This window comes from Beta vulgaris, chromosome 2 (genome assembly GCF_026745355.1).
Source record: "Beta vulgaris subsp. vulgaris cultivar EL10 chromosome 2, EL10.2, whole genome shotgun sequence".
In the NCBI taxonomy this organism is placed as follows: Eukaryota; Viridiplantae; Streptophyta; class Magnoliopsida; order Caryophyllales; family Amaranthaceae; genus Beta; species Beta vulgaris.
The window spans coordinates 30,318,545-30,330,170 of NC_079203.1; the positions used below are offsets into that span (position 1 = coordinate 30,318,545).

Sequence of the window (11,626 nt, forward strand, 5' to 3'; positions counted from 1 at the left end):
AAAAATGAATTAAATAGTTAACCATTTGTTTCGACAGTTCAGACTCGAATTTCAAGAATTGATTTGAACATTGATACGATTAACATTGGATGTTACCATATTATCAAGTTGGACATTAAGTGACTTAAGGAGTTTGAAGATTACACACTTGTTCTCAAATAAGTGGAGATTGAAGGATTTTTTTGATTCGAACAAGTGTAATAATCTAAGTATACTTGAACAAGTTTATAGAGGTGATATATTCAATAATAATATTCGGTGACCGTGACGTTTTACTAGAAACTAAATTACGGTTTCTTAGACTAATGAGACCGGCCTGACTACTAATATTGATAAGGTCCTATGAGGTCACATATTATAACAAAGATTAGATAATTACCCAAATCCATTTTGGAAATGATTTGATGGTCGTGTGGATGGTAGGAGAAGAGTTGTAACTCTTGTTGTTAAATTATTTATAATGGGCAGTTCTATGTGTCTAATTAAGCCTCATAATATACGACATTATGTGGCTAATTAAGCCTTATGAAACCACCGTTATAACAACTCTATATATTAATGTAGAGGTTACAAATGAATTGATCATCATCTTTTTGCTAAAAAATCCTGCTTTTTGGTAAAGACTTAAGACTCTTCTTCTTCCTCCCTTTTGGCCTACCACCATATAAAGTAAAGATCGAAAAGTTTCCTCTTTCCGTACTAGCATACGTGGTGATCTAACCGTTGTTCTTAGACCAACACTAGAGGAGCAACGCTTAGCGTTCTCATAAGATCATCTCACTTGGAGGTTATTACCTTTGAGGATTCATGCATTAAAGGGATTCAAAGGTATATAATGTTGTATATTATTTGATTCATGTTAGTTTATGCAATTTGTTCTTGGGTTAGATGTTTGTGTATATGATACTCTTTTTCCGCATTAAGCATCTAAAGTTCTCTGAAGCTTCTGGGTTGGCTGCTAATATGGACAAAAGTAACATTTATTTTTGTGGGGTTTTTGAGGTGACATCTAGGGAGCTGGCTGAAATTGTTCATATGCAAATTGGTGAGCTGCCTTTTACGTATCTAGGGGTCCCTCTTACATCAAAGAAGTTGTCTTATGCCCAAAGCAAGCCTCTGGTTCAGAAAATTACCAATAGAGCTCAAACATGGATAGCTCACTTGCTTTCATATGCTGGAAGGTTACAACTGGTTAAAAGTATACTTAGTATGCAAAATTATTGGGCTCACATTTTCCCTCTATCTAAAAAAATTATTCAGGTTGTTGAGAGGGTCTGCAGGAGGTTCTATGGACTGATAGCACTGAAGATTCTAGGAATGCACCTATAGCCTGGACAACTCTTCAGTTGCCAAAAAGTGGTGGAGGGTGGAACATTATTAATATGGTGTATTGGAATAAAGCAGCAATGATTAAACTCTTGTGGCTATTGAGTTTAAAAGAGACAAGTTGTGGGCGAAATGGCTCAATTCATATTACATTGGAAGACAAGGAGTGCTTACTGTCAATCTAAGTAACCAGACATCATGGATATTTAGGAAGATAATAAGCACTAGGGATAATCTGAATGATATTGGAGGTTGGAATGTTGTGAGCACTGAAAACAAATTTCATATAAAAAAAGCTTACAGGTTGTTGCTAGGAAATGTGGAAAGAGTAAGGTGGAAAAGGCTAATATGTAATAACTATGCAACTCCAAAGAGTAAATTTATTCTTTGGTTAGTAATGCATCACAAACTTCCTACTGTGGATAGGGTTTGGATATGGGGTATCAATTGTGATGCTAGGTGTAGTCTGTGTGGAAATGGAGAGGAATCTATTCAGCATCTTTTCATCTCTTGTGATTATGCCATTGATATATGGAGGGAAATTTGTAGGCTGGTGGGGTTTAATGACCATGGTTGCTAAATGCAACCTTCATTTACTATATACAACTCATCTAAATACCCAAAATACCCCTCTTACTTCATGTTCATACCCCCATTTTCTTCTCCCTCCTCTTTCTCCCTCCTTTCTCCCTCATGAATCAATTGACAGTAAGCATTACATACAATCACGATAATCATTTTGTCAGAACTCCAAAGCACGTGTGTTATGCGGTTATGCCTTCCAAAACATCTATAGATGGACTTCCAATATATTAGGTTAGATAAAGCTTACATTTGATATACAACACAATGGTGTAAAATCATGTCTTTGGCCTTTGTAAAAAGCTTTTCTTCTTGTTGAAAAGTGCTTCTTTAGCCTTTCACGTGCATCACACGAAATCAACACATCTATTTCGTTCAATATGCAGGAATTAGATGAACTGATTTAATACAATTTGTAAGAAATTATATGATCTGTTTCATAAAGATTGTACAAAATATAGGATCATATTTCATATAAATTGAATGAAATTGGAAAAAAAATGTTCTACAGAAAAGGAAACACTTATATTGAATATAATGTCCTGTTGCTCCAAATTATAAATGTAATATCCCGAAATTATTAAACTCCTAAATAATTATTTTCTCCAAACTACAAAATTCATGATTTTATTTTAAAATACTTTATTACCTAATATACTTGAATTATTTGGAAATCTGAATTTCGAAAATAATAGTCTGAAAAAAAAAAAAATCTGTTTTGAAGCAAATCTCACGCAGATTCCAAAATTTGTCAAGTTTATCAAGCAATCTGTCAAATTGATTCTCAATCAATTATCACCCAAAAATTTCGAAAAATCAATTCTAACCTTCCTTCTTTGTTTCAATCAAATCTTTCCTTCCTTCTTGAATTATTCCTCTCTCCCTCTTCTAAGACTATAAATACCGGACTTCTACACCTCATTCAAACCCAATTTTCGCTCAAAAATTCAGTAGGTGAGAAACCCTTTTTCTGTTAAACAAAATCAGAGAAGAAGAAGAAGCAGAAGAAAAAAAAAAAAAAAAAAAAAAAGAGGGGGGGGGGGACGGGTCGCGTACCGCCGCGGATGGCCGGCCCTTCTTCCTTCATCTTCATCTTCTTCCTTCTTTCTTCTTTCTTCTTTCTTCTTTCTTCTATCTCTCTCCTCTGGTTTTGGTTCTGCCTTTTAGTTTTCCTTCGTACAAAATTTTTACTGATTCAATCTTCTTTAGTTTACTTATGTTTCTTTTCCTTTTATTTTCTTTAGTTACTTTTTGTTTCTTTTCCTTTTATTTTCTTTGGTTTTACCTTTTGTCTTTTCTCACTAACTGATTCCTTGAATCAGTAAAGTTGTTTAATGCAACTTCTTACTTTCTCTCATTATTTATTTTATCTTTTCTTTCTCTTCATTCTCTAATTTTTAAACAAAGATTTTCTTTTCTTTTTCTACTTTTGACAATTAAATCTTGTGAAAAATTTATTATTTCATCCACCTTCAATTCATAAAGTTAATAGATTCGAATATTACATAGGTGACTAATTTAGTTCCTTCACTTACTATTGTAGACGGAGATTTTGTAGAAGGAGCTTTCTAGGGGTGACTTTATTATTCGTATCTGCGCTACTCGAGGTAATTTCGATGTTCATCGTACTCTAGTTCCCGTTGCAAAACGGCTATCTGTGTGATTATATGATTAAGTGATTATGTATGTGACAAATATTTTATAGACTAATATTATGAATTTCTGAGTTAGTAATCACTATTATAAAAGTAGGATCCTCATAATACTATGAACTGGAGTATGTTATTATAACTTGGTAAGAGTATAAAATATGTTATAATCATGTGTTCTTTTGAACTAAAGTATTAGTATGTGAATATTCTTGTGGCAAACCTTTATGACTAGAGTATGTTTATGTTAACAAAACATGTGGAATTGTATGGTTATCAACTTGAGAATTTATGTTTATTGTGACCTTTAAATAAAAACTGAGGGTAATGAAGCCCGAAAGGGTGTTGAACAGGTTGCCCTATACGATGGTATAACTATCTATAGGTTGATTAATAGATACGATACGAACTGTTGTCTTCCTTCTATTTGTTGTGATCCAAGTAGAAGGGGCGGCACACTAGGGACTCTATGATCTTGGCCATGGTTATATTGGGGTGACGACCTCTTGTTGAAGTAGGCGGATAATAGGGATTAGTCCGGCCTACTGGCGTTCACATTTCCCTCTCTTAATTTAATATTAATTTTTTTAGTGGTGTGCCTAAACGTTATGATATATGACTTGTAATTGGAGTAGTAATACAAACGTTGAAAATCCAAACATTAGTGTTGAATTTGTTGGAGCACTTTATTCTATTTCTAAAATCAAAATTTATTTTTAAAATTATTATTTTTACGGGATGGAGTCGAATTACTCAGTTTTTCTGATTTTTGGGAGTTGTCTCCCTTGTTGTCTTCTTCTATTACTTGCAGGTTGGACTTGGTGACGGGATCTCGTGTGAGGAGGCTTAGTTAATTCACCTAGACGACCTTATTTAGTTTTATTTATTTATTTGGAGTTACTATTTTAGATTTTATTAACTTTGGTTGTAATGATATTTCTATTTTAAGAACTTTGGGTTAACTTATCTTTTGTTGCCTTTCATTTACTCTTAGAGAGTAAATGGGCGGTAATATCCTCCAAGTTTGAATAAAGGATTTTCTTAAAACTATACTTATTGGATTTTACACTTATTTAAATTTGGAGGGTGTTACAAAGTGGTATCAAGAGCTTAGGTTTAAGATTAACTAGGGATAATTGGGCTAAACGAACTAAATAGGTTAAGTAAATTAAATAAATAAAATTAGGACTAAATGAATTAAGTTATGAGAGTGGGTTCGAAAAGGGATTATTTTATTAATGTTTTGAAGTACTACTTCTAAGTACTTAATATATGCTTCTTTATGTTTTAGATGGCAAGACTTCACCAAACCGCAAGAAAAAGGACAGCGAGGAAGCTCACTGGCCCTCTCTCTGCTTCACCTTACTTGATTCGCATGAGATACGGGGAGGATGTTTGTGATTATGTCCATCGTTTGAACTTGGCTATTGAAAGCTACCATTTTAATGACTTATATGGAGATTCAGACTTTTGCACTCCTGAAAAGAAAGCATATTTTTATTGACAACACACCCGAGCGAGGACCATTAGGAGCAATCAAAAGAAAATACAATGATGTTTATGTTAATGATGCCCCTAATGTTGAGAGGTACACGCATAAAGGATCATGGTTTCTGACCATTGAGTATCTACGAAGGGTCATGATTGATGCTATGGAAGAATACATTACAATCTCAATGTAAATGGCTCTAGTTCTGATGAAGGGGAAGCTAATAGAAGCCCTAACCCTACCCACCCTCAGTCCGAGATGGAGGATGAAGAGCCTATGGAGGATGATGACCTTTAAGTTGTTCTTTCTTTTATTTTATTACGTGCAATAAGATTTTTTTTTAGAACCAATAGATGTTATGTTGACCAACGATGTTATGTCGATTGAATGATTGAATAAAGATGTTTACTTTTTCTAAAGTTGTGTTACTAGCTCAAACTAAATACTTATGTCTTATTATTATATTTACATCAATAATAAATGGTGGTCACACCATTGTTTTCTCTTTTCTAGGTAGCTTATGCAATTTAACGTCTATACTCGTTCTCGTTTCCGCTCAAACAAAAATATGTCTGAGACTCCCGAACAAATTGCTGCTCGATTGCGAACTTTCGAGCAATTATCTCAAAGTTTTGGACTTGTTCTTGAAACCAACTCAACAACCATGTCGGTGAGGAATCCCAAGCAACCATGGCCAAGAAAATTGCCAATTTGAAACCACCAACCTTCATTGGTCGAGAAGATCCTCTTGTGTTAGAAAACTGGTTGCGCGATATAGAGAAGATATTCACCTCTAATGGAACCCCTGACAACCAAAAGGTTGACCATGCTACCTTTTACCTTCGAGAGGATGCTGATCTTTGGTGGGAAACCCAAGGACCAACCATTCGTATGCAACCTAATTTTGATTGGTCTACTTTTAAGACTGCTATGAGGGCCCGATTCTTTCCCGAGCACATTAGGAGACAAAAATGTAGTGAGTTCACTAGATTCAATCAAGGATCTACTATGAGTGTAGAAGAGTATGCTCAGAAATTTCACGAATATGCTAGGTTTTGCCCCAATATGGTTCCTGATGAAGCCGCAAAAGCCCAGAAATTTGAGGATGGACTTAGTTTTAGAATTCAAAAGAGACTAGGCGGTAGTACCTCCCACACTTTTATGGAGGCTTATGGTAAAGCTTGCAACATGGAGAGAATTTTGAAACGAGAAGAGGAAGTGTTGGGACGAATCAAGAGGAAGGACCAAAGTGGGAACTCTCAAACTCAAGGTTATGAGAAAAAGGCTCGCTATGGAGGAAATAATAGCGGGGGTAACCATCAGGGAGGTCGTTATACCAACAATAACAGTTCTCACAACAACAATCAAGGTCAAAGGAGACCAGGAGACAATAATAAGAAGGTGTTTGTCTGTAAGAAGTGCAATAAGAGTCACCCAGGTTTCACATGTCAGGGTGAGCGAATTAAGTGTTTCCAGTCGGCGAACCTGGACACAAGGCCAACCAGTGTCCAAATAGGCAAACTGACCAAAATGGGCAAAATAGGGGAAACCCAATAATGGGAATACCAATCGAAACCAATACCAGACCCCTAATCGCCCTGCCAATCCTCAAGTTCCAAACACCAATGGTAATCAAGCCACTCCAAATGCTACCCAGAGCAACAACCAGATCAATGGAAATGGTGCACGTCCAACTTATGGCAGAATTCACATCATGAGCAGAACTGAAGCGGACACCAAAGTAACGTCGTGACGGGTACTTTTCTCGTAAACTCTAATCCTGCTTTCCTACTTTTTGACTCTGGAGCGTCTCATTCTTTTTTTCTCAGTCCTTTGTGGAAAAGTTTTCTTTAGAACCTTCATCGTCGTGTCTAGCCAACATTGTCATGTCCACCGGGACCACAATCCCATGTAATACCCTTTTTCAAGACATTCCTATTACCATAGGCGGGACTGATCTACCTGCTGATCTGATCTTGTTTTCCCTGAAAGACTTTGATGTTATCTTAGGAATGGACTGGTTGAGTAGATATAAGGCCAAGATTGAGTGTCATAAACAAAAAGTGTCTCTTAAAGGACGCAAGGGAATAGGATATCTTACCAAGGGGTTGTCTTTACACCTGGAATCAAGATTATCTCAGCTTTAACCTTCAAACTTACCTTAGGAAAGGCTACACAGTGTACCTGTGTCACATGAAAGACATAAGTAAGGAGGATGAGGAGATACCCAACATTCCTGTTGTTTGTGAATTCCCGGATGTATTTCCAGAAAAATTCCAGGAATGCCACCGAGAGAGAAGTTGATTTCAAAATCGACGTAGTTCCTGGAACAGGCCTTATTTCTAAAGCACCATATCGAATGGCCCTAGCCGAAACGAGAGAATTGAAAGTGCAATTAGAAGAACTCTTGAGAAAGGATATATAAGACCAAGTGTCTCACCCTGGGGAGCCCCAGTGTTGTTCGTTAGGAAGAAGGATGGGTCTCTAAGATTATGCATTGATTATAGGAAGTTAAACAATGTCACTGTCAAGAACAGATTCCCACTTCCTAAAATCGAGGATTTATTCGATCAGTTAAAAGGTGCTGCAGTATTCTCAAAAATCGACTTGCGTTCTGGCTATCATCAGTTAAGGATCGCAATGAGGACATACCCAAAACAGCCTTCCGCACAAGGTATGGCCATTATGAGTTCACGTTATGCCATTCGGACTCACTAATGCGCCTGCTGCATTCATGGACCTCATGAACCGAACCTTCAAGCAGTACTTAGATAAGTGCGTGGTCATATTCATCGATGACATTCTGGTCTTCTCAAGAGATAAGGAAGAACATGAGGCCCATTTAAGATAATTTTGGAGATCCTTCGCCAAGAGAAATTGTATGCCAAATTCTCAAAGTGCGAATTTTGGTTAGAGAAGGTCGCATTTTTAGGCCATGTGATTTCAAAGGACGGAGTTGCTGTTGACCCCTCAAAGATACAAGCAGTGACGATGGGCTAGACCCACAAGTGTTACGAAATTAGAAGTTTCTTGGGTCTTGCAGGTACTATAGGAGATTGTTAGAGATTTCTCTAAGGTTGCTCAACCTCTAACCAACCTAATGAAGAAAACCACTAAATTTCATTGGGACGACCAATGTGAGTCAGCATTCCAAGAATTGAAAGAAACGACTTACACACACCAGTGTTGACCTTACCCTGTGGAACAGAAGGCTTCGAGGTGTTCAGTGACGCCTCAAAGCATGGGTTAGGGTGTGTGCTAATGCAACATGGAAAAGTTGTAGCGTATGCATCCAGGCAACTGAAACCTTATGAACAAAATTACCCTACTCATGATTTAGAGTTAGGAGCGATTGTGTTTGCACTCAAAATATGGAGACATTATTTGTATGGAGTCAAGTGCACAATGTACACAACCATAAGAGTTTAAAATATCTCTACACTCAGAAGGAGTTAAACATGAGACAAAGGCGTTGGCTTGAACTCATCAATGATTATGATCTCGACATTGTCTACCACGAAGGCAAAGCCAACAAAGTCGCAGATGCTCTAAGCAGGAAGAGTAGTCATACCTTGCAAGTATTGATCTTAGCCGACGAGTTATGCAAGGACTTCCATAAGTTAAACTTAGAGGTGGTTGAACATGGTTATGTAGAAGCTAGATTAAATGTAGTCTATGTCGAGCCTAACCTCTTCAAAGAAATTCAAACAAAGCAGAGCACAGATGATTGGTTGATTAAGTTGAGGAAGATGAAAGAGGAGGGTCAAGCACCTGAATTTGAGGTCAATGCTAAAGGAATAGCAAAGTACAAGGGAAGATGGTGTGTTCCTAATAATGAAACCCTAAAGGACAAAATCTTGAAAGAGGCTCATAATTCCCATTACTCTATACACCATGGCGGAGACAAACTCTATAAAGACCTCAAACAACACTTTTGGTGGCCCAGAATGAAGCGAGAAGTGGCGGAATTCGTAGCCAAATGCTTAAACTTGCCAAAAGGTTAAAAGATCCAGCACATGAAACCTGGTGGAAAGTTACAGCCTTTATCGGTTCCAGGATGGAAATGGGAATCGATCTCTATGGACTTTGTTATGGGATTGCCAAACACTAAGTCAGGAAAGAATGCCATTTGGGTATAGTAGATCGTTTGACAAAAACAGCACGATTTGTGGCCATGAAGGACACATGGTCAATGCAACAACTAGCAGATGCTTATTTCAAGGAGGTAGTAAGATTGCATGGTGTACCCAAGGATATTGTTTCTGATCGGGATTCTCGATTCCTATCCAAATTCTGGCAGAAGCTTCAAGAAGCTGTGGGAACCATACTCAAGTTTAGTACAACATTTCATCCAGCTACTGATGGACAAACGGAAAGAACTATTCAGACACTCGAAGACATGTTACGGGCGTGCGTGATGGACTTTGGAGGATCATGGGACGACCATTTGATGTATATAGAATTTTCCTATAATAATAGTTATCACTCAAGTATAAAGATGGCACCTTATGAAGCTTTGTATGGACAAAAATGCCGAAGCCCTATATGCTGGAGTGATGTGACTGAGTCATTGAATTTGGGGCCCGACATGATTGAAGAGACCACCAAAAAGGTGAAACTCATTCAAGAACACATGAAAGCCGCTCAAGATCGCCAAAAATCGTATGCAGATAAAAAAAGGAAAGACTTAGAGTTCGAAATTGGAGAAAAAGCCTTACTCAAGGTCTCCCCAACTAAAGGTGTAATGCGATTTGGGAGAAAAGGGAAGCTAAGCCCTCGATATATTGGCCCTTATGAAGTTTTGGAGCGAATCGGAGAGGTGGCCTATAGGTTAGCATTACCGACTGAATTAGCCAATGTCCATAACGTTTTCCATGTGTCTCAACTTCGCAGATATGTTCATGACCCAAACCATATCCTTCAACCTGAAACTGTCGAATTAGATCAAAACCTTACCTTTGAAAACCGACCCATTAAAATCTTAGATACCAAAACGCGAGATACTCGACGCAAAGTTGTGAGGTTAGTTAAGGTATTATGGTCGAATCAGAAAACGAGGAAGCCACTTGGGAAGCTGAGGATGCCATGAGAAACCGATATCCGGAACTTTTTCCTCAGGTATGGTAAAGTTTCGAGGACGAAACTTCTTAATGAAGGGAAGAGTGTAATACTAACTTTTCGTTTTCTAACTTAGAGAGTCTATGCGATTTAAGTTCGAGGACGAACTTTGCTTTTTAGGAGGAGTGAATGTAATATCCCGAAATTCTTAAACTCCTAAATAATTATTTTCTCCAAACTACAAAATTCATGATTTTATTTTTAAAAATACTTTATTACCTAATATACTTGAATTATTTGGAAATCTGAATTTCGAAAATAATATTATAAAAAAAAAACCTGTTTTGAAGCAAATCTCACGCAGATTCCAAATTTTGTCAGTTTATCAAGCAATCTGTCAAATTGATACTCAATCAATTATCACCCAAAAAATTTCGAAAAATCAATTCTAACCTTCTTTCTTTGTTTCAATCAAATCTTTCCTTCCTTCTTGAATTATTCCTCTCTCCCTCTTCTAAGACTATAAATACCGGACTTTACACCTCATTCAAACCAATTTTCGCTTCAAAAATTCAGTAGGTGAGAAACCCTTTTTCTGTTAAACAAAATCAGAGAAGAAGAAGAAGAAAAAAAAAAAGAAAAAAAAAAGGGGGGGGGGAGGGTCGCGTACCGCCGCGGATGGCCGGCCTTCTTCCTTCATCTTCATCTTCTTCTTTCTTTCTTTTTCTTTCTTTCTTTTTTTTTCTTCTTCCTCTGGTTTTGGTTCTGCCTTTTAGTTTTCCTTCGTACAAAATTTTACTGATTATCTTCTTTAGTTATATGTTTCTTTTCCTTTTATTTTCTTTAGTTACTTTTTGTTTCTTTTCTTTATTTTCTTTGGTTTACTTTTTGTCTTTTCTTACTAACTGATTCCTTGAATCAGTAAAGTTGTTTAATGCAACTTCTTACTTTCTCTCATTATTTATTTTATCTTTTCTTTCTCTTCATTCTCTAATTTTTAAACAAAGATTTTTTTTCTTTTTTCTACTTTTGACAATTAAATCTTGTGAAAACTTTATTATTTCATCCACCTTCAATTCATAAACTTAATAGATTCGAATATTACATAGGTGACTAATTTAGTTCCTTCACTTACTATTGTAGATGGAGATTTTGTAGAAGGAGCTTTCTAGGGGTGACTTTATTATTCGTATTTGCGCTACTCGAGGTAACTTTGATGTTCATCGTACTCTAGTTCCCGTTGCAAAACGGCTATCTGTGTGATTATATGATTAAGTGATTATGTATGTGACAAATATTTTATTGACTAATATTATGAATTTCTGAGTTAGTAATCACTATTATAAAAGTAGGATCCTCATAATACTATGAACTGGAGTATGTTATTATAACTTGGTAAGAGTATAAAATATGTTATAATCATGTGTTCTTTTGAACTAAAGTATTAGTATGTGAATATTCTTGTGGCAAACCTTTATGACTAGAGTATAATTATGTTAACAAAACATGTGGAATTGTATGG

General features: G+C 36.5%; 3 protein-coding genes across 3 annotated transcripts; all 3 read left to right on the plus strand.

The window, feature by feature from the left end:
* The first annotated feature begins 900 nt into the window (after positions 1 to 900).
* LOC125494792 (uncharacterized) lies at positions 901 to 1,511 on the plus strand. Its single transcript, XM_048638606.1, has 2 exons — positions 901 to 1,191; positions 1,281 to 1,511. Exons 1-2 carry the CDS (start codon positions 901 to 903, stop codon positions 1,509 to 1,511), a joined length of 522 nt encoding a protein of 173 aa, XP_048494563.1.
* A 4,225-nt stretch (positions 1,512 to 5,736) lies between these two features.
* LOC130590490 (uncharacterized) lies at positions 5,737 to 6,603 on the plus strand. Its single transcript, XM_057392947.1, has one exon. The coding sequence runs from the start codon at positions 5,737 to 5,739 to the stop codon at positions 6,601 to 6,603; it is 867 nt and encodes a 288-aa protein (XP_057248930.1).
* A 1,901-nt stretch (positions 6,604 to 8,504) lies between these two features.
* LOC130590491 (uncharacterized) lies at positions 8,505 to 9,050 on the plus strand. Its single transcript, XM_057392948.1, has one exon. It carries the CDS (start codon positions 8,505 to 8,507, stop codon positions 9,048 to 9,050), a length of 546 nt encoding a protein of 181 aa, XP_057248931.1.
* The last annotated feature ends 2,576 nt before the right edge of the window (positions 9,051 to 11,626 follow it).

Excerpts from the sequence above, each read along its gene's own strand:
- LOC125494792 (XM_048638606.1), top strand. The coding sequence starts at position 901 with ATGATACTCTTTTTCCGCATTAAGCATCTAAAGTTCTCTGAAGCTTCT. Across the intron at positions 1,192-1,280 it reads ATGCTGGAAGGTTACAACTG|GAGGTTCTATGGACTGATAG; the intron begins GTTAAAAGTATA and ends GAGGGTCTGCAG.
- LOC130590490 (XM_057392947.1), top strand. The coding sequence starts at position 5,737 with ATGGCCAAGAAAATTGCCAATTTGAAACCACCAACCTTCATTGGTCGA.
- LOC130590491 (XM_057392948.1), top strand. The coding sequence starts at position 8,505 with ATGAGACAAAGGCGTTGGCTTGAACTCATCAATGATTATGATCTCGAC.